Genomic DNA, 23,041 nt, shown 5'->3' on the forward strand with positions numbered 1-23,041 from the left:
CCAAGACTGGGAACTCAACATCCAGGGGTATTCGATATTCAGGAAAGATAGGCAAAAAGGAAAGGGAGGTGGGGTAGCATTACTGGTTAAAGAAGGGATTAATACAATTGTAATGAAGGATATTAGCTCTGATGATGTGGAATCTGTATGGGTAGAATTGAGAAATACTAAGGGGAAAAAACATTAGTGGGAGTGGTATATAGACCTCCAAACAGTAAGGTTGAGGTTGGGGATGGCATTAAAAGGGAAATTAAAGAAGCGTGCAATAATGGCACAGCAGTCATCATGGGTGACTTTAATCTACATATAGATTGGGCCAACCAAATTAGTAACAATACTGTGGCGGAGGAATTCCTGGAGTGTTTACGGGATGGTTTCCTGGACCAATATGTCAAGGAACCAACCAGAGATCAGGCCATCTTAGACTGGGTATTATGTAACGAGAAAGGATTAATTAGCAATCTTGTTGTATGAGGCCCCTTGGGTCGGAGCGATCATAATATGATCGAATTCTTCATTAAGATGGAGAATGAAGTAGTTGCCTCAGAGACAAGGGTCCTCAATTTAAATAAAGGAAACTACGATGGTCTGAGGAGCGATTTGGGTAGGATTGAGTGGGGAATGGCGCTCAAAGGGTTGACGGTGGATAGGCAATGGCAAACATTCAAAGACCGAATGGATGAGCTACAGAATTTGTTCATCCCAATTTGGCATAAAAATAAAACAAAAAAGGTGACTCAACCGTGGCTAACAAGGGAAATTAGGGATAGCATAAGATCCAAGGAGAGGACATATAAATTGGCTAGAAAAAGCAATAATCCTGAGGATTGGGAGCAGTTTAGGAGTCAACAAAGGAGGACAAAGGGATTAATTAAGAAAGGGAAAATAGAATATGAGAGTAAGCTTGCAGGGAACATAAAAACTGACTGTAAAAGCTTTTATAGATATGTGATGAGAAAAAGATTAGTGAAGTCAAGCGTAGGTCCCTTACAGTCAGAATCAGGGGAATTTATAATGGGAAACAAGGAAATGGCAGACCAACTAAATACATACTTTGGTTCTGTCTTCACAAAGGAGGACACAAATAACCTCCCAGAGATGCCGGGGAACATAGGGTCTGATGAAAGAGAGGAACTGAAAGAAATCAGTATTTGTAGGAAAATGGTGTTAGGAAAATTGATGGGACTGAAGGCCGATAAATCCCCAGGGCCTGATGGTCGACATCCCAGGGTACTTAAGGAAGTGGCCCCAGAGATAGTAGATGCATTACTGGTCATCTTCCAGAACTCGATAGACTCTGGAACGGTACCCATGGATTGGAGGGTAGCTAATGTTACCCCACTATTCAAAAAAGGTGGTAGAGAAAAAGCGGGGAATTATAGACCGGTAAGCCTGACATCGGTAGTGGGGAAAATGCTAGAGTCTATTATAAAAGATGTAATAGCAGAGCACTTGGAAAGCAGTGACAGTATCGGACAAAGTCAACATGGATTTACAAAAGGTAAATCATGCTTGACTAATCTACTGGAATTTTTTGAGGATGTAACTGGTAAAATAGATAAGGGCGAACCAGTGGATGTGGTGTATTTGGACTTTCAGAAGGCTTTCGATAAGGTCCCACACAAGAGATTAGCATGCAAAATTAAGGCACATGGGATTGGGGGCAAGGTATTGACTTGGATAGAGAACTGGTTGGCAGACAGAAAGCAAAGAGTTGGAATAAACGGGTTGTTTTCCGAGTGGCAGGCAGTGACTAGTGGGGTACCGCAAGGATCGGTCCTAGGACCCCAGCTGTTCACAATATATATTAATGATCTGGACGAGGGAATTGGATGTAATATCTCCAAATTTGCAGACGACACAAAGCTGGGCGGGAGGGTAAGCTGCGAGGAGGATGTCGGGAAACTCCAGTACGATTTGGACAGGTTGGGTGATTGGGCAGAAACATGGCAAATGCACTATAATGTGGATAAATGTGAGGTTATCCACTTTGGTGGCAAAAACAGGAAGGCAGATTATTATTTGAATGGCAATAGATTGGGAGAAGGGGAAGTGCAACGAGACCTGGGTGTCCTTGTGCACCAGTCGCTGAAGGTAAGCATGCAGGTGCAGCAGGCGGTTAAGAAGGCAAATGGTATGTTAGCCTTTGTAGCAAGAGGGTTCGAGTACAGGAACAAGGATGTCTTGCTACAGTTGTACAGGGCCTTGGTGAGACCGCACCTTGAGTATTGTGTGCAGTTTTGGTCACCTTACCTGAGGAAGGACGTTCTTGCCATGGAGGGAGTGCAGCGAAGATTCACCAGGCTGATACCTGGGATGGCAGGAATGACGTATGAGGAGAGATTGTGTCGATTGGGCTTATACTCACTGGAGTTTAGAAGATTGAGAGGGGATCTCATCGAAACCTATAAAATTCTGTCAGGTCTGGACAGACTAGATGCAGGAAGGATGTTTCTGATGGCCGGGGAGTCCAGAACCAGGGTCACAGTCTAAGGATAAGGGGTAAGCCATTTAGGACTGAAATGAGGAGGAATTTCTTCACCCAGAGAGTGGTGAACCTGTGAATTCTCTGCCACAGAGGGCGGTGGAGGCTAGTTCATTAAATATATTCAAGAAAGAGTTGGATATATTTCTTGAGGCTAAAGGGATCAAGGGATATGGGGAAAAGGCAGGGACAGGGTACTGAATTTGGATGATCAGCCATGATCACATTGAATGGCGGAGCAGGCTCGAGGGGCCGAATGGCCTACTGCTGCTCCTATCTTCTATGTTTCTATGTTTCTTCATGTGTGGCCGTTAAGAGTGAATTTTGGCAGGTTTTTCAACCACCTCCATAATCTTAAGCTCATCCAAAACTCTGCTGCCCGTGTCCTAACTCGCACCAAGTCCCGTTCACCCATCACCCCTGTGCTCGCTGACCTACATTGGCTGCCGGTCCGGCAACGCCTCGATTTTAAAATTCTCATCCTTGTTTTCAAATCCTTTCATGGCCTCGCCCCTCCAATTCTGGCCTCTTGTGAATCTCCCACTTCCATCTCCCCACCATTGGCGGCAGATTATTATTTGAATGGCAATAGATTGGGAGAAGGGGAAGTGCAAAGAGACCTGGGTGTCCTTGTGCACCAGTCGCTGAAGGTAAGCATGCAGGTGCAGCAGGCGGTTAAGAAGGCAAATGGTATGTTGGCCTTCGTAGCAAGAGGGTTCGAGTACAGGAACAAGGATGTCTTGCTACAGTTGTACAGGGCCTTGGTGAGACCGCACCTTGAGTATTGTGTGCAGTTTTGGTCGCCTTACCTGAGGAAGGACGTTCTTGCCATGGAGGGAGTGCAGCGAAGATTCACCAGGCTGATACCTGGGATGGCAGGAATGACGTATGAGGAGAGATTGTGTCGATTGGGCTTATACTCACTGGAGTTTAGAAGATTGAGAGGGGATCTCATCGAAACTTATAAAATTCTGTCGGGCCTGGACAGACTAGATGCAGGAAGGATGTTCCCGATGGTCGGGGGAGTCCAGAACCAGGGGTCATCGTCTAAGGATAAGGGGTAAGCCATTTAGGACTGAAATGAGGAGGAATTTCTTCACCCAGAGAGTGGTGAACCTGTGGAATTCTCTGCCACAGAGGGCAGTGGAGGCCAGTTCATTAAATATATTCAAAAAAGAGTTGGATATATTTCTTAAGGCTAAAGGGATCAAGGGATATGGGGAGAAGGCAGGGACAGGGTACTGAATTTGGATGATCAGCCATGATCTCATTGAATGGCGGAGCAGGCTCGAGGGGCCGAATGGCCTACTCCTGCTCCTATCTTCTATGTTTCTATGTGCCTTCAGCTGCCTGGGCCCCAAGCTCTAGAATTCCCTCCTAAACCTCTCCTTCTCTCTCCTCATTTAAAATGCTCCTTAAAACCTACTTCTTTGACCAACCTGCCCTAATATCACCTTATGTGGCTCGGTGTCAATTTTTGTTTGATAACGCTCCTGTGAAGCGCCTTGGGACGTTTTGCTACGTTAAAGGCGCTGTATAAATGCAAGTTGTTGTTTTTAATCGGAGACATCACAATGAAGTCCATTCCTGTTCTGTGCCAGCATCCACAGGTACATTTTCCGGAAGGGACACCAAGCGGGGTGAAATTGCCCCTCAACTGCCCCGAGCACTCAGCCTCGTTCTAACACCGTACTGTTGCTCTGGTTGAGACGGGCGAATTCCACACAGACTGGAGAGCGAAACCGGAACCTTCCGATCAGTTTGGCTCGGTTGCACATTGGCTTCACCAACTGATTACAGATTATCCCAATCACCTGCCAACCAGCCTGATACCAATAAATCACACAAGGTTTTGATGTATCACTCAAAACTACTTTATTATAGACCAGAATAAACCCAAAGAGCAAAACATTATACACCGGAAATAGACGTTACGGTCTTGGAGGCCTCCGCTGGGCGAGAGGCGAGAGGCTAACTTGATGCCACTTTAACTTCCTCATGGGACGCGATAACTTTCCCATCAATCATCTTTTCAGTAATGGTCACGACCTTTGTGGTTGTCACCACTAACGGTTCTGTAAGCAATAAATATAAAAACAATGAAAATTAGCAAGCAGAAAGAAAGAGACAGCACCTTTCACCACCTGAGGATGCCCCAAAACACTTTACAGCCAATGAAGTACTATTTGAAGTGCAGTCACTGTTGTAATGTAGGAAATGCGGCAGCCAATTAGCGCACAGCAAGCTCCCACAAACAGCAATGTGATAATGACCAGCTCATCTGTTTTAGTGATGTTGGTTGCGGGATAAATATTGGCCCAGGACACCAGGGAGAACTCCCCTGTTCTTCTTTGATATAGTGGCCAATGGATCTTTTACGTCCACCTGAGAGGGGAGACGGAGTCTTGGTTTAACGTCTCATCTGAAAGACGGCACCTCCGACAGTGCTGCGCTCCCTCGGTGCCGCCCCTCCGACAGTGCAGCGCTCCCTCAGTACTCCCCTCCGACAGTGCAGCGCTCCCTCAGTACTGCCCCTCCGACAATGCAGCGCTCCCTCAGTACTGCCCCTCCGACAGTGCAGCACTCCCTCAGTACTGCCCCTCCAACAGTGCATCACTCCCTCACTACTGCCCCTCCGACAGTGCGGCGTTCCCTCAGTACTGCCCCTCCGACAGTGCGGCGCTCCCTCAGTACTGCCCCTCCGACAGTGCGGCGCTCCCTCAGTACTGCCCCTCCGACAGTGTGGCGCTCCCTCAGTACTGCACTGGGAGTGTCAGCCTGGATTTTTGTGTTGAAATCTCTGGAGTGAGACTTGAACCCACAACCTGCTGACTCAGAGGTGAGAGAGTTCTACTCACTGAGATCAGAGTCGTTAATGTTGGCTGATTTTTCCCCACCCTAGCTAAGGCTAATTGTAAAATCCCAACTTCTGCTTTAGATGAGATCAACATACTCAGCACAGTCCAGTAATGGAAACTGGGACCTCCCTGGACTGTATGGTTTGCTGTGTAGGCGCAACGCCCGAGTGAGGTACGACAGAGCGTTCAGCAGGAGCCCCTCTGGGAGATGCAGTAATAGGAATTGTGATAAATAATCAATGGACACATGTCTGACTTCTCTGTAATCCCTGCTCTCAGTTTGCCAAATAGGTTTTATTTGGTTAATGTAGAGAAACACAGACAGAAGCTGGGTGAGTGGATACAGTCCAACATGACACAAGCAATTACTGGAGATAATGGGCCCGATCTTGCTGGAATTATACCAGCGTGACGACGACACACTGCGTTATTGATGTGCAAATTGGTCGTGAGCTGCGAGTCTCCAGAACTTGCTGGTCGATTTCCGCCGCTCCACCGTTGCTCGGCACAAACGGCATCGCGCCCTCAGCCTTCCCGCTATTTTTAAGAGCTTGCTGGATTTGCTCATTAATTGTCCATTAAACTCGCCGCAGAAAGTTAACTCTGGTAATTAATAGCGGAAGTTTTCTTTTAACAATGTGAAAATTCTTAATGACTGCCAATCAACCTCTCTGGCCCAGAAAGTGAACAGTTGAACCTGAGAAATCTCATTCCTTCAGGCTGTGAATTGTTCTTAGAGATTTTTAAAATGTCAAATTTAAATGTTTTACTTTTCCTTTCTGTCTCTTTTTTCTCTCTCCCTTAATCCAAACTTTCTTTCCCTTTCTTTACCTGATTTGACTCTAATTCACCCGATTTCCTTCTCCGTCATTCCTCTGTTTCTCAATCCTTAAATCTCATGGGTTAAGGACTGTTGGTCGTGCCGTTCCCCAAGGTCCCAGATGCCCCGGTCACACTGCCAGCACGTTACGGCGCTAAACGGTTTTTGAGCTGAAGGGTCGAACGAAGGGGGGAGGGCTTTAGTTTCCTGGATCACTGGGTCTGCTTCTGGGAAAGGTGGGACTTGTACAAGTCGGACGGTTTACACCTGAACCAGAGGGGGACCAATATCCTTGTGGGGAGGTTTGCTAGCACTGTTGGGGGGTGGGGTTTAAACTAACTTGGCAGGGGGATGGGATACAGAGTGGAGCTATAGTAGGGGGTGATTTACAGCCAAATACGGAGGAAAAAACAAGTCAGCTGGGAAGGCAGAGCAAATGTGTGAAGGCAAAAGGGAATATGGCAGGGCTGGAAGGCATTTATTTTAATGCAAGGAGTCTTGCAAATAAGGTGGATGAACTGAAGTTGTTGTTGAACACATGGGAGTACGATATTGTTGCTATCACGGAGACATGGTTGAGGGAGGGTCAGGACTGGCAGCTCAATATTCCGGGGTATAGAATCTTCAGGCGAGACAGAGGGGGGTGTAAAAGGGGAGGGGGTGTTGCAATATTAATTAAGGAGTCAATTACTGCTGTAAGGAGGGACGATATATTAGCGGGTTCCTCTAATGAGGCCATATGGGTAGAACTTAAAAACAAAAAGGGGGCAAGCACTTTGCTGGGAGTGTACTATAGGCCCCCAAACAGTCAGGGGGAGATGGAGGAACAGATATGTAGGCAAATCTCAGAGAAGTGCGAAAATAATAGGGTAATAATAGTGGGGGATTTCAACTTCCCCAATATTAATTGGGATAGTCAGAGTGTGAAAGGCTTAGAGGGTGCAGAATTCTTAAAGTGCATCCAAGAGAGCTTTTTGAGCCAACATGTAGAAAGTCCTACAAGAGAGGGGGCGGTACTGGACCTAATTCTAGGGAATGTAGCCGGGCAAGTGGTGGAAGTGTCAGTAGGAGAGCATTTTGGTGACAGTGACCATAATTCGGTGAGATTTAAGGTGGTCATGGAAAAAGACAAAGACGGCCCGGAAATAAGGGTTCTAAATTGGGGGAAGGCCGATTTTATTATGATAAGGCAGGATCTGGCCAAAGTGGACTGGGAGCAGCTACTTATAGGAAAATCCACATCAAAACAGTGGGAGACTTTCAGAAGGGAAATAGAGAGAGTACAACGCCAACATGTTCCTGTAAAGGTCAAGGGTGGGACCAACAAGCAAAGGGAACCTTGGATGACAAGGGATATACAAAAATGCATTAGGAAAAAAAGGGGGGCTTTTGGCAATTACAAAAGACTAAAGACGGAGGAAGCCCTAGAGGAGTATAAAAAGTGCAGGGGCATACTTAAAAGAGAAATTAGGAGGGCAAGGAGGGGCCATGAAATAACACTGGCGAGCAAAATAAAGGAAAATCCTAAGATGTTTTATAAGTATATTAAGGGCAAGAGGATAACCAGGGAAAGCGTTGGGCCCATTAGGGACCAAAGTGGCAATCTGTGTGTAGAGCCAGATGATGTAGGCGGGGTTTTAAATGAATTTTTTGCATCTGTGTTCACTATGGAGAAAGACGATGTAGACATAGAAATCGGGCAAGGGGACTGTGACATACTTGAACATATTAGCATCGAGAGGGAGGAGGTACTAGCGGTTTTAGCAGGCCAAAAAGTGGATAAATCCCCAGGCCCGGACGAGATGTATCCCAGGCTGTTGTGTGAGGCAAAGGAGGAGATTGCAGGGGCTCTGACACAAATTTTCAGAACCTCTCTGGCCACAGGGGATGTACCAGAGGACTGGAGAACAGCTAACGTAGTACCATTATTCAAGAAGGGTAACAGGGATAAACCAGGAAATTACAGGCCAGTGAGCCTAACACCTGTGGTAGGGAAATTATTGGGAAAAATTCTGAGGGACAAAATTAGTCACCACTTGGAGAGGCAAGGATTAATCAGGGATAGTCAGCATGGCTTTGTCAAGGGTAAATCATGTCTGACCAATCTGATTGAATTTTTCGAGGGGGTGACTAGGTGTGTGGATGAGGGAAATGCTGTGGATGTGGTTTACATGGACTTCAGTAAAGCTTTTGACAAAGTCCCGCATAGGAGACTGGTCAAGAAGGTAAGAGCCCATGGGATCCAGGGTGCCTTGGCGCGTTGGATCCTAAACTGGCTGAGTGGCAGGAGGCAGAGGGTGATGGTCGAAGGTTGCTTTTGTGACTGGAAGCCTGTGTCCAGTGGGGTACCTCAGGGATCAGTGCTGGGTCCCTTGCTGTTTGTGATCTACATAAATGATTTGGATGAGAATGTAAAAGGTATGATCAGTAAGTTCGCAGATGACACGAAAATTGGTGGGGTGGTAAATTGCGAGGAGGAAAGCCTCAGGCTACAGGACGATATAAACGGGTTGGTCAGATGGGTGAAAAAGTGGCAAATGGAATTTAACCCTGAAAAGTGCGAGGTGATGCATTTTGGACGGACAAATAAGGCAAGGGAATACACAATGAGTGGTAGGACCCTAGGAAGTACAGAGGGTCAGTTCTGGTCGCCTCACTATAGAAAGGATGTGATTGCTTTGGAGAGGGTGCAGAGAAGATTCACCAGGATGTTACCTGGGATGGAGCGCCTCAGCTATGAAGAAAGGCTAAACAGGCTGGGGTTGTTTTCCTTGGAGCAAAGAAGGCTGAGGGGGCACATGATTGAGGTGTACAAAATTATGAGGGGCATAGATAGGGTAGATAAAGAGGAACTTTTCCCCTTAGTAGGGGGGTCAATAACAAGGGGGCATAGATTCAGAGTAAGGGGCAGGAGATTTAGAGGGGATTTGAGGAGGAACTTTTTCACCCAGAGGGTGGTTGGAATCTGGAACTCACTGCCTGAAAGGGTGGTAGAGGCAGGAACCCTCACAACATTCAAGAAGCATTTGGATGAGCACTTGAAATGCCATTGCATACAAGGCTATGGACCAAATGCTGGAAAATGGGATTAGACTGGACAGGGATTGATGGATGGCGCAGACACGATGGGCCGAAGGGCCTCTTTCTGTGCTGTAAAACTCTATGACTCTATGACTCTAACGGGGCAAACCGCGCAATGCCCCGCTCCAGCAAGCTCTGGACCAACGTAAGCATTGGCACATCAGATGGTCTGTGGCTGTGATTGGGCTCTGGACAAGTCAACGCTCCTTTATCACGTTGTGCTGTGCTCCTGGTACTGAGCCTGGAGCTCCTGGTGGGAGTTTTACCCACTGTTGTCTCAGAGCTCACGTGAGTGCGGCATGCTGCCCTCTGACCAAATAGACAACCAGCTCCTAATGTTCCTAAGTGGGGATTGACATGAATCGTGTCATTGATGTGGAAATGACTTATGAAATAATACTGGGCGGCCTGCTGGTGGCGCTGTCCAGGGAGAGTATAAATACTCGGGCATGGGTCCAGCTTGCTCAGGACATTCTTTAACAGGAACTAGTGAAGGACACAACTAGATCTCCATGTAGAAAAACAGTTGATTAAGGCCTTGTTTAATACTCAGATCAAGTGCCTAGTAGTTTCCTTACGTCAGGGCTGAACCATAGTATAAGGTTATCCAACAGAGATCGGATGCTTTGCTTTGGAACACATTCACCTTTCCCACTTCACAGAGCGGAGTGTGAGAGAGGCAGTGCAGAGTGACAAGCCACACGGAGACCCGCCTGCTTTCGCTCAAGTGAAGAGAGAGGATGAGTTCCAGATTGAAGACATCTTTCTCTCCAGCACCCTCTTCCCCCTCCCGCCATGGAAAACGGATTTGTCAGACTCCATGGGGCAGAAATTCCAGAACGGGGCTTGCAGCGCGTGCAAGCCCCGTATTTGCACTTACCCCGCGCTCCTGCCGATCAGCTTCTGGGACGCCTGAACTTGGAGAAATAGAAAGCACATTCCCGGGCAGCGTATGACGTCACACCGCCCAGGAGTGCAGCCAGCGCGGAGCCAGGAGCGTGCAGTGTAAGTGAGACACGCCCCTTGAGGTCTCAGTTTCACTGGACACGCCCCCAATGTTTCTGTCAAGCTGCTTTGCTTTTTTACATGCAAAGCAGCAGTTTAAATAGGTTTTTGGAAGTTTTTTGAAGATTTTGGTAACTTTTATAAACTTTTTGAAATGTTTACATTATTTTGAGTAATCTGAAGTAGTTTTAAAGAGAATTAAAGCAATTTAAAGACTTTTAAAAGCCCTAAAAGAATTTTTTTAATTCCATTTATTTATTTAGCAATGTCGTCGTCATACGTGTCTTCACACTGTTCCCTTTGGGGAACTGTATGAAGTGGTGGAAGGATTTATGGCCGTGATTAACGCTCATTCCGTGACCGTAACCATCTTTGAACCAGCCATTAGGGCGGTTAGTCCTATGGCGGGAGGGTTTTACGGGCTCCCACAAGCTAGACAAGGAGGGGGGGCCACCCACACCCACGGACGCAAATATCCCACTGGATGTCAACCCAGAATTTAGAGCCCGAGCTCCGACTCCACTTGCCGGGACTGTCTGGAGCGGGGTTCGAAACCCTACCCTGATCTGGCCCAGCGGCGGGGATCCTACCGCTATGACAAAGGCCCAATCCGATTAGCAACGTGAAATGGCAGCATAGGGCTCCAGTCACGGGGAGGGAAAAGGCGCAGGAAACGTATGGGTGTCACCTTTTGTGCGGAGTGGGCCTTTTGCGTAGCAGTAAGCATCCCTGCCGCTGGGCCAGAAGGAGTAGGGTTTTGAACCCCACTCCAGACAGTCCCGGCAAGTGGAGTCGGAGCTCCAACTTTAAATTCTGGGTGGACATCCAGCGGGATACTTGCGTCCGTGGGTGCTGGTGGCCCCCCCCCCTCAGATGGGTTGTGGGAGCCCGTAAAACCCTCCCGCCATAGGACTAACCACCCTAATGGCTGGTTCAAAGATGGTTACGGTCACGGAATGAGCGTTAATCACGGCCATAAATCCTTCCACCACTTCATACAGTTCCCCAAAGGGAACAGTGTGAGGATACGTGCGATGATGACCTCTTGCGCAATGCACCTCCTTGGACCCTCAGTCGCAGATGCGAGGGGGCAAGTCGTGCAAGTGTTAAATTTTTTATTTTATTGACATGTAAAATGTTGGCCCAATAATTCCCTTCCAAATGCGCTAGTACGGTCGGGGTACTTACGCATCTGGCCGGATGAAATGCCGGTTTTCAGCATGCACAGTGCATGTGGGGAAAACCGGCATTTCCTGTCCTCTGAACGAAGGGGTTCAGAGGCAGAACGCGTGCGACTGCACAGGCAGCGCGTGCGCAGTATACTTCGCCGCTTTCATTAATGCTTTCAGTGAGGTCCAGTCATTACAACTTACATATGAAAAAAGCATGGGTACAGAGGCTGCAGAGGAAGATATTTCTTATCGTGGAGCTTCTGAAAGTATGTATGTCTGTATATATTCCTTTACTTATGTGTATGAATGTATTATTTAATTATGACTTTCAGAGAAAGTAACTTATTGGAAAATCATAATTAAAAACATACATTCATAGTAAAGGAATATAAAACATACATACATATACGTAAAGGAATATATACAGACATACATACATAACTCATTCTCACATTCCATTCACACAGCCACAATTGCTCCTTCTACCTACCATTCTGAAAACCTTTAAAAAAAAAAAAAAAAAAAAATTTAACTTTAAAACTTACTTAAAATTTCTTAAAATAACTTCCCTCCCTTTCCCAAACAAAAATATTGCATTTCAAAAGCTCCACGATAAAATATATCTTCCTCCGCAGCCAATGAACCACTTTACACTTGCTTTTTTTCAGTGTAACTTCTAAGGACTTAACCTCACGGATTTCATGAATGAAATCCACGAAGTTCACTGCGCAAGCGCTGCCTGTGCAGTCGCACGCGCTCGAGGTCTGGAAATGCCGGCGTTCCCCGCATGCGCTGTTCATGCTGAACGCCGGCATTTCCAACGGCCAGAAGCGTGAGTAAGCCGACCGCACTCACGCTTCTGGCCTGGAATTTCTGGCCCCATGACTTTCTCCCTGTATGAGTTGCCCGTCTGGTTTATACCCGGCCGTACTGTACAGGTGAGACAGGAGCCCCTCATTGGCTTACCTCGGACGGCTTCCACTGTTTTGATTTCCGTTGTATATCTAGTGGTAAAAGAGGAATAATTAACAATTAGGCAGCAAAACAAAAAAATTGGTCAATTAAAATTCTCTGAAGGAGGAATGCTAGTAATCAGCAACACCAGTGCCCTGGACGAACAGGGGCTGTGAGTGGGAACAGGCCCGGTTGGAGGGCCAGGGTGTGAGGGGCCTCTCGATGCAGAGATGGAAAGAGTGCTGTAAAGGTCAAGGTGGAAGAGCAGAGGATGAGCTGGAGCCCAGACCGCAGACACCAGCGCGGGCGAAATAAATTAGGGGCCGATTTTCCCCGGATACTTTAGACGCTAAAGAGCCTCCAAGGTGGCCAAGATTTCGCGGTTTAGCCCGCGTTCAGCGCAAGACACCATCTTGGTAAAGGAGTTGAAGCCTGCGCGAGGGACGGCCACCCAGAGGATAGTTAAGACTCTGATCGACAATTAAAATGCCTGCTTGCGCTCATTAAAGAGGCTGCTCGGCCTTTTAGTGGCTGGTGCTTCAACTAACGATGCTCAGTTTTCACTGTTCACTTATTGCTGGTGGTTTGAAGAGCACTTTTGAGACACATTGGGAGACTTTCAGGGACACTTTGTCACAACTTATTTCGGAAAGTCTCTGAGTACTTCACCTAACGAGAGTGAGTGCTGAGCTACTCCACCTTACTGGACACCTTCTAGGAGTCGCCAGGAAAAGGCAGCACTCGGTCACGGGCCTCTTGCTAGGGGTCCCCTTGGTCTGGACGAGGAATGGGAGGAGGACATGAGGCCAGGCAGAGCAGCCCCAGCTGCTGCAGGAGAGAGTGACAGGAGGGCGAGGTGGACTCCTTCCCCCTGTGGGTACAGGACATCCCTCCTCCTCTGGACCTCCTCCACCAGGACCTCCAGTGCCGTGTCGGAGATCCTGTGGGCCCTCACTCCCTGAGCCATCCTGAAACCTGCCGCTGTGTGTCAGCCCGAGCGCTGCACACCGTCAGTGGAAGTGGGTGAGTGGAGCCAACAGATCCCGCGCCACGAAAATTACATCTAATCAGCGCTTGAGAGCTGAACCCACAGGCGTCTGTTTTAGCCTCCAAGCAAGTTCAAATGATGGTAATCAGCAATTAGGACCAATTGCGCTAAAAGCAGACTTTCAAACAGCACAGCACCCATTCAGCGCCTGGTTTCACCCTTTGGCCAAAAATAACCCCCTAAGTGTTTACACCAAGCTTGGGTTAGTGAAGCTCTGGGTAGGGGAGGGGAAGACTGAGAGAGGACAACAGCCAGTGAGTGTGTGTTGGGTAGAGGTCAGTTTCCCACCTAACATCTTCTCCATCCAAGAGGCGACGATAAGTGGCGATCTCCATCTCCAGTCTGGTTTTGACGTCCAGAAGCTGCATGTACTCCTGGGACTGTCGTTGCATATCGGCCCGGATCTGTGTCAACTCCGTCTCGCGGTCGCTGAGGAAAGCCTGAAGTCTGTAGAGTTCCTCGGCGTAGCGATCTTCTGTATCCTGCAGACTGGCTTCCAGCGATGTTTTCTACATTTAAAGGGCGACAGTCAGTAACCTTGCCATTGCAGCAAATACCAGTCCAAATGACTGAGGGTGCAATCCCGTGCTGTACTCACCACGCTCAGCAGTGTCTGAACGTCAATCTCCACCCCCTGTAATCTGCGTCTGTGTTCAGTAAGCTGTGACTTTTCTGTCTGCACCACCTCGGTGTTAGTAGCCACTGTCAGTTGTAGATTCGCACACTGTAATAAAACATTGTAGAAGTTCTAACTGGCAGAAGGAGAAGTAATCCAATAGAAAGCAAACCGAGGGTGACTTAGGGGTTGGCTGTAACCATCTCTAGTTATAATTCTTGTGAATATAATTACATCTCCCTCTCCTGATGGTCCAGTGGGTACTGAGCCATAAGGACCATGAGGTCCAGGATCGCCCTGATCTGTGCCAAGTTAACGGATCTCAATCCGAGCGATGGTAAAGGCACTACGATTATCCACAATGGCTCTAGACTAGGGTAGAGCTACAAATCTTTGCCAGGGTTCCTGCTCCTGACTCCAGTGATAACTGCTCGCTAGTTCCTGGGGGTCACTGATTGTGACAAGCACAAAAGAGAGCGGAACACAGGACGGAATCACAATAAAAAGGTACATCGAAGTTACCTGCTTTAGACAGATAAGGTTTCTGGCTACAGCCTGACCCAACACTACATGAAGGGACTTGGGTCAAAATGATTACTGGAATTAGGGTTACCAGGGTCTAGACTGGTGTGTACCTCGATGGGGAGAGGGGTCTATGAATCATCCTCTCATTTCCTTTGTCCCACCATTGGCGGCTGTGCCTTCAGCTGCCTAGGCTCTGAGCTTTGGAGTTCCCTCCTTAAACCTCTCTGTCTCTCTACCTCTCTCCTCCTCTAAGACGCTCCTTAAAACCTACCTCTTTGACCAAGCTTTTGGTCACCTGCCCTAATATCTCCTTATGTGGCTCGGTGTCAAATTATTGTCTGATAATCGCTCCTGTGAAGCATCTTGGGGTATTTTACTACATTAAAGGCGCTATATAAATACAAATTGTTGTTGTTATCTCCCAGCAAAACTGTAGCAGGTTTACAGAGTGGATGGCAATATATTTGTTAATCATAAAAGTTTTATTATAATTAAGCCACACATTCTCTGATACTTCTTTGCAAAATATTCACACAAGTGTTAATAAAGTCTGCTCTCACTTCCCATTTATAGTTGAAATCTGTATCGTTCCTGCGTGAGCCTGTTGCGGATTCTCACTGTGCGATTTATTTACATCAACACAACTGTCTGTTCCCGGTCGGGTCCCTGTCGGGAAGCTCCCTATTGTGGCACTGTCCTGATTGGTCTTTCTCGTTACCTGTTCCTTGTACCAGGATTCGGCATCCTTCTGGTTCTTGGCTGCCATTACATCATACTTTTCTCTCATTTCAGCCAGAGTCTTGGTCAGATCGATGCCTGGCTCAGAATCCACATCCACCGTGACTGTGCCACGAAGCTGTTGGCGTAGAGACTTCAACTCCTAAAGAATGGAGGGGGAAAGAGAGAGATTAAGATGTCAGATAAAAAGATCAGTCTTCCAGCCTAGTGATTATGGTATTGGACTAGAAACCCAAAGGCTACCAGTTCCAATTTTGCAGATGATACCAAATTGGAAGCAGCGGCAAATGATCGTTCTCAATGTGCACAAATTCAAAGGGATCTTTATGAACTCAATCATTGGCAGAGAAATAGCAGATGCAATTTAATGTAATGCTATGGGATTTGACAGAGAGAAGACTGAGGTTATTGGGATAGAGAGGGATATTCAGTTATTGGGGTACAGAGAAGGATATTCAGTTATTGGGGTACAGAGAATGATATTCAGTTATTGGGGTACAGAGAAGGATATTCAGTTATTGGGGTACAGAGAAGGATATTCAGTTATTGGGGTTCAGAGAAGGATATTCAGTTATTGGGGTACAGAGAAGGATATTCAGTTATTGGGGTACAGAGAAGGATATTCAGTTATTGGGGTACAGAGAAGGATATTCAGTTATTGGGGTACAGAGAAGGATATTCAGTTATTGGGGTACAGAGAATGATATTCAGTTATTGGGGTACAGAGAATGATATTCAGTTATTGGGGTACAGAGAAGGATATTCAGTTATTGGGGTACAGAGAGGATATTCAGTTATTGGGGTACAGAGAATGATATTCCGTTATTGGGTTACAGAGAATGATATTCAGTTATTGGGATACAGAGAGGGATATTCAGTTATTGGGGTACAGAGAATGATATTCAGTTATTGGGGTACAGAGAAGGATATTCAGTTATTGGGGTACAGAGAAGGATATTCAGTTATTGGGATACAGAGAAGGATATTCAGTTGTTGGGGTACAGAGAGGGATATTCAGTTATTGGGGTACAGAGAAGGATATTCAGTTATTGGGGTACAGAGAAGGATATTCAGTTATTGGGGGACAGAGAATGATATTCAGTTATTGGGGTACAGAGAGGGATATTCAGTTATTGGGGTACAGAGAAGGATATTCAGTTATTGGGGTACAGAGAAGGATATGCAGTTATTGGGGTACAGAGAAGGATATTCAGTTATTGGGGTTCAGAGAAGGATATTCAGTTATTGGGGTACAGAGAAGGATATTCAGTTATTGGGGTACAGAGAAGGATATTCAGTTATTGGGGTACAGAGAAGGATATTCAGTTATTGGGGTACAGAGAAGGATATTCAGTTATTGGGGCACAGAGAGGGATATTCAGTTATTGGGGTACAGAGAAGGGCTACATGAGTTTAATGGAATGGTGTGTGAGGAAAAATTGAAAAGTGAAGACTGAGAGGGATATGACAGAATTGTTTAAAATCATGAAAGTTTTGGACAAATTGAATCCAAGTAAACTTTTCTGCCATGTACAGAATTTAAGCCAAGGGGTCATATTTACAAATTAAGGACAACAGAAGAAACTAGGAAATGCAAGAGGAACTTTTTAACCCAAAGAGCGTTGTGTGTGTGTAACAGATTACTGGTACGGACAGTGGAACAAGAAACCTTCATGGATTTCACGTAGGCAGGTTCTTGTCAACAAATAGGGTTCGGGATCATTCGAAATGCACCAAGGGAACAACGTGGATAGGCGGGCTAGATGGGCCGATGGTCTCCTCCTGTCTGAAACTCGTATTATGTTCCTGTTCCTCCAGGGCAAGTTGGGAAATTGAATCCAATAAATCTGGTAATTTGTGGCTGGCACCAGAAAAGCGACCAAGAAACCTGCCGGATTGTCATAAAAACCCAACTGGGCCACTAATGTCCCCCAGGGAAGAGAAGCTCTCGCCCCATCCCGGTCTGGCCGACATTGACTCCAGTCCCACACTATGTTGACTCTTACTGCCCTCAGGGCAACTAGGCATGGGCAATGAATGCCGTTTTATCACAGTTGCCCACATCACAAGAACAAGTAAAAGTCCTTAACCCCACGGGCCAACAATTTGACATTTTACTAAAGTTAACACAAAAACCTTTTTTTTTAATGATTTGCTTTTCTGTCGCTTACCTCTTCATGGTTTTTCTTGATGTAAATCGTTTCTTCTTTCAGTCCTTCAACCTGTAACTCCAGGTCAGTTCTAGCGATGGTCAGTTCATCCAGCACCTTACGCAGCCCATTAATGTCCATCTCCACTCCCCGTCTGATGGCCAACTCCGACTCGTATCTACAGGATAGAAGGGAAGGAAAAGGGTTTGCTAATTGGTTCGAAGACATTATCAGACCGGAAAGGGCGGCTGTCCAATGTGATCACTGTCAATCAGAATCTGCTTCCCCAGGGTCACTTGTGACCTACCTTCCCCTCACCAACAGCCCTTAGCACACTTGCTGTCATGTGACTATGGGCCCCAATACATGACTGACTAATCTAGTTGAATTTTTTGTGGCGGTCACTAACACGGTGGCTAGGGGGATGTCTATGGATGTTGTCTATATGGACTTCCAGAAGGTATTTGATGAGGTTCAAGAGATTATTAGCAAAACTAAAAGCGCACGGAGTTGGAGGCAACCTTGTGACATGGGTTGGTAATTGGTTGGAAGATCGGAGATGGAGAGGGATAAAGGAAATGTACTCTGATTGGTGGGATGTGAAAAATTGGTGTTCCCCAGGCATCCATACTGTGGCCTCGGCTTTTCGTCATATATATCAATGACTTGGATGAAGGAACAGAGAGTTGTATATCCAAGTTTGCAGGTTACACTAAGCTAGGACGCACAGCAGGTTTTGTAGATGGGAGCAGGAAGTTACAAAGCGACATGGATGGAAAAAGAGCGGAAAATCTTCCCGGTTAAGATTGTTCTCCCAGGAAAGCCATTTCCTGCACTGGTCTCCTGATTTGGCAATACAGGATGTGGCAGTAAATGGGCAAACAGTCATTGATAGGGAGGGATGTGGCAGGAAGTTTTGTAAATTCTGATACCTATATGGTTGCTTAAAAGTTTTCCAAATCCCAGGGTTTAAGTTGAATTTTTCGCTGCGTGTTGGAGGTCCCTACCTCTAAAGAGAAACTGTTTCCACTGGCAGGAGGGTCGGTAACCAGAGGACACAGATTTAAGATAATTGGCAAAAGAACCAGAGGGGAGATGAGGACGATGTTTTTTACACAGTGAGTTGTTGTGATCTGGAATGTGCTGCCTGAAAGGGCGGTGGAAGCAGATTCAATAGTAACTTTCAAAGGGGAATTGGAGAAATACTTGAAAAAGAAAATTTGCAGGGCTGTGGGGAAAGAGCAGGGGGGAGTGGGACTAATTGGAGAGCTCGTTGAAAGAGCCGGCACAGGCACGATGGGCCGAATGGCCTCCTTCTGTGATGTATCATTCTACGATTGTTTGGCTCGGTCTTCAAACACCTTCCTTAACTCTTGGTCCTTCTGTCCATTTCCCACTCTCTCTCTCTCTCTGGCTTTCTGTGTAACACTTTGAGAGGTGTTGCTACATTGACGGTGCTATACAAATATAAGCTATTGTTATTCTTGGGAGTTCCTGCTAATTTTAGTGATCACATGCCTTATGTTGATAGATGCAAAAAAAAGGTCTCACTTGGTTTTAAAGTCGTCCGCAGCCAGTTTCGCATTGTCAATCTGCAGCAAGACCCTGGCATTGGCGAGAGAGGCAGCATTGATCTGTAAAACACAACCATTAAATAGTCTTCATTTGTTTCCACTTGTGGGGGAGACCAGAACTAGGGGGTCATAAATATAAGACAGTCACTAATAAATCCAATGGGGAATTCAGGAGAAACTTCTTTACCCAGAGAGTGGTGAGAATGTGGAACTCGCTACCACAGGGAGTGGCTGAGGCGAATAGCAGAGATACATTTAATGGGAAGGTAGGTAAGCACACGAGGGAGAAAGGAACAGAAGGTTATGTTGATGGGGTGAGATGAAGAGGGGTAGGAGGAGGCTCGAGTGAAGCAGAAACACCGGCACAGACCTGTTGGGCTGAAAGGCCTGTTTTTGTGCTTAACATTCATAACTCACCACCTGGGACCTTTACAGAGTGTTAATGACTGGGTGCGGTTAAGATTCAAGCAGCTGTAGGCTTCCAAATGAAAATTCTAAATGATTTTCTAAGCAAGGACAGAATATAATGGAGCCCGAGAATAGCCAGGATTCCACATTTCCTTGCTGAAGGTCCTGTGGCTATTTGACTGCAGCGCCGGCACTGCTGCGGGGGTAGACCAGGCTGCTTGCAGTGGGAATGTGCGCTTTGTGAGGCAACCCATTAATGATGTCCACACAAAGCAAAACCCTGCAGGTGCTGGAACTCTGGAAACCCCTGCGTCTGTGGGGAGTGAGTCCTGAGGGACGGTCTTGGCGCGTTTCTGCCCCTTTAAGCCTATCTTTCTAACATGAACATTTGCCAGCAATGGATTGGAGAAGTGCCGGTGGGCACCATCCCATAGCACTACATCGAAAGACCTCAGCACCCCCAAGATATATTTTCCTGCAAATGGAAGAAATAATCCTTTACAATCCCTCTTAAACAAAACACACAATCTGTTAAGACTCAAAGGGGAATAAATTGGTCCGCGCCCGTTTCCAGGGGTGAACTGGGCGTTGCTGGTGCCGGGAGAGGCCGGCCCCAGGGCCACCTGGAATTGGTCCTCGGCCTTGATCATTCCCATGTTCCGGCCGCACCTCCACAGGCAGCGGCTGGAAGGTGAGTCCTGGGGGAGAGGGAGTAGAACTCGGGGGTGGTCTGACCTCCCACCCGCGGCAGTGCTGAGGAGTGGGGAGAGCCTCTGGTCATCCATCTCATTGCTGTTTGTGGGATCTTCCTGTGCACAGACCTATATGACAACAGTCATCCCACCCCAAGGTAATCTCTTGTGTGAACCCCTAAGAGACCTGACCAAGAGGTCAGTAGACAAGCCTGTCCTGAGGCAGAGGTGGAGTTGAGAATTCCAACCTGATTTGGATTGGACAGACCTTAATCCCAGAGTTTAGAGACTTCTACATACCTGCGCTCTGAGGTCGGCGAAGGTTTTCCAATAGGCCCCCATGTCTCTGGTGTCCGCCGGGGACCTCTTCTCGTAGAACTCCCTGATCTGGCACTCCAGCTGGTTGTTGGACTTCTCCAAGGTGCGAACCTTGTCCAGGTAGGTGGCTAGGCGGTCATTCAGGTTCTGCATGGTCTGTTTCTCATTGATGCTGAAAGACCCCATGCTCCCGGGACTGTAGGTCCCCGAGTAGAAGCCGCTGAAGCTTCCACCCTTGCCAGCACCATAGCTGGAGGTGGAGATGCGGCTGCCGCGGCTGGAAGCGGCGTAGAGACTGGCGGCTCGGCGGCTCTTGGGGGCTGCGCTGCCCACACTGGTCCTTTGAGACCTGGAGGAACTGCCCAGTATCACCGAGCCGCTGCTTTTGTGGCTTGGCCCATAGCTGGAGTAGCTGCTGTACGAGCTGTTGGATGTAGACATGGTTGCCGGGGTTTGAGATGGAGATGAAGTCGTTCAACTCAAGACCAGGAGAGCAAGTGCCTGCCTGGACCAAACTCCCAGCTACTTATGTACAAACTCTCCAGCGCAGGTTCTGCAACTCTTGATGGGACCGGAGAATGCAAACGGTCAGGTTTGTAAGATTAGAATGGAGAATTAAGGTATCAAGAATGCTGAAATGTGACTAAAAATAATTGCATAACATCTGCTGGTATAACCACATACCAGTGTGGGGACACACCAAGATGGTCACATTCCATCACCACGTTATTACAATAATCCCACATCTTCATGGCATATTTTTGAGAACAAAACATTTATGGAACGCTTCTTTAGAATTCGCTCTAAGGGGCTGTCCAATGATGCTGGCGTTTGCACAGTCTGTAACTGTCATACAGAACAGCAAGATCCTAAGTTCCACCCCTAGCCTGTGCTGAGTCAGCAGGGTATCAGTAGGGGCTACAGTGGGCCTCGGTTAAAGGAAGGGAGAACTGGTTCCACTTCTGGGAGTGCAGGTGTGCGCACATCTGGTAAGGACAGGGCCATGCTGAGCTGTGGTGCCTCCTGTGTTAAATAGCCTACCGTCACTCACTATTAAGGCTGGCACATGGGCTGTTGGGTGAGATATCTCATGGCTTCAGGTGAAGCATGGGCAAGGAAACCTCCTGCTGATTACCACCTACCGCCCTCCCTCAGCTGATGAATCAGTACTCCTCCATGTTGAACACCACTTGGAAGAAGCACTGAGAGTAGCAAGGGCACAGAATGTACTCTGGGTGGAGGACTTCAATGTCCATCACCAAGAGTGGCTCGGTAGCACCACTACTGGCCATGTCCTGAAGGATATAGCTGCCAGTCTGGGCCTGCGACAGGTGGTGAGAGAACCAACACAAGGGAAAAACCTGCTTGACCTCGTCCTCACCAATCTACCTGTTGCAGATGCATCTGTCCATGACAGTATTGGTAGCACCGCACAGTCATTGTGGAGACGAAGTCCCATCTTCACACTGAGGACACCCTCCATCGTGTTGTGTGGCACTACCACCGTGCTAAATGGGATAGATTCAGAACAGGTCTAGCAGCTCAAAACTGGGCATCTGTGAGGCGCTCTGGGCCATCAGCTGCAGCAAAACTGTATTCCATCACAATCTGTAACTTCATGGCCCAACATATCCCTCACTCTACCGTTACCATCAAGCCAGGGGACCAACCCTGGTTCAATAAGGAGTGTAGAAGAGCATGCCAGGAGCAGCACCAGGCATACCTAAAAATGAGGTGCCAACCATCTTCAGCCAGAAGTGCCGAGTGGATGATCCATACTGACCTCCTCTTGAGGTCCCCACCATCACAGAAGCCAGTCTTAAGCCAATTCGATTCACTCCACGTGATATCAAGAAATGGCTGACCACACTGGATACAGCAAAGGCTATGGGACCCGACAACATCCTGGCTATCGTGCTGAAGACTTGTGCTCCAGAACTAGCCATGCCTCTAGCCAAGCTGTTTCAGTACATCTACAACACTGGCATCTATCCGACAATGTGGAAAACTGCCCAGGTATATCCTGTCCACAAAAAGCAGGATAAATCCAATCTGGCCAATTACCGCCCCATCAGTCTACTCTCAATCATCAGCAAAGTGATGGAAGGTGTCGTTGACAGAGCTATCAAGCAGCATTTACTCACCAATAACCTGCTCACTGATGCCCAGTTTGGGATCCGCCAGGACCACTCGGCTCCAGACCTCATTACAGCCTTGGTCCAAACTAGGACAGAAGAGCTAAATTCCAGAGGTGAGGTGAGAGTGACTGTCCTTGACATCAAGGCAGCATTTGTCCGAGTGTGGCATCAAGGAGCCCGAGTAAAACTGAAGTCAATGGGAATCGGGGGGAAAACGCTCCACTGGCTGCAGTCATACCTAGCACAAAGGAAGATGGTTGTGGTGGTTGGAGGTCAATCATCACAGCCCCAGGACATCGCTGCAGGAGTTCCCCAGGGCAGTGTCCTAGGCCCAACCATCTTCAGGTCCTTCATCAATGACCTTCCCTCCAACATAAGGTCAGAAATGGGGATGTTCGCTGATGACTTCACAATGTTCAGCGCCATTCACAACTCCTCAGATAATGAAGCAGTCCATGC

General features: G+C 47.4%; 1 protein-coding gene across 1 annotated transcript; it reads right to left on the minus strand.

Moving 5' to 3' along the window:
- Positions 1 to 4,335: 4,335 nt before the first annotated feature.
- LOC147100967 (keratin, type I cytoskeletal 19-like) lies at positions 4,336 to 22,702 on the minus strand. Its single transcript, XM_085966086.1, has 8 exons — positions 20,427 to 22,702; positions 19,004 to 19,086; positions 17,474 to 17,630; positions 15,283 to 15,444; positions 14,022 to 14,147; positions 13,712 to 13,932; positions 12,388 to 12,425; positions 4,336 to 4,560 (listed from the first exon to the last, which is right to left on the minus strand). The coding sequence occupies exons 1-8, from the start codon at positions 20,883 to 20,885 to the stop codon at positions 4,457 to 4,459; spliced, it is 1,350 nt and encodes a 449-aa protein (XP_085822212.1). The 5' UTR covers positions 20,886 to 22,702; the 3' UTR covers positions 4,336 to 4,456.
- Positions 22,703 to 23,041: the final 339 nt, after the last annotated feature.

Source organism: Somniosus microcephalus, chromosome 24 (genome assembly GCF_052327205.1).
Source record: "Somniosus microcephalus isolate GS21.2 chromosome 24, FLI_Smic_1.0, whole genome shotgun sequence".
Taxonomy (NCBI): Eukaryota; Metazoa; Chordata; class Chondrichthyes; order Squaliformes; family Somniosidae; genus Somniosus; species Somniosus microcephalus.

Coding starts and splice junctions, on each gene's coding strand:
- LOC147100967 (XM_085966086.1), bottom strand. CDS start 20,885: ATGTCTACATCCAACAGCTCGTACAGCAGCTACTCCAGCTATGGGCCA. Junction 17,631..19,003: donor GCGGACGACTTTAAAACCAA/GTGAGACCTTTT, acceptor TCTATCCTGTAG/ATACGAGTCGGAGTTGGCCA. Junction 15,445..17,473: donor TCAAGAAAAACCATGAAGAG/GTAAGCGACAGA, acceptor TCCATTCTTTAG/GAGTTGAAGTCTCTACGCCA.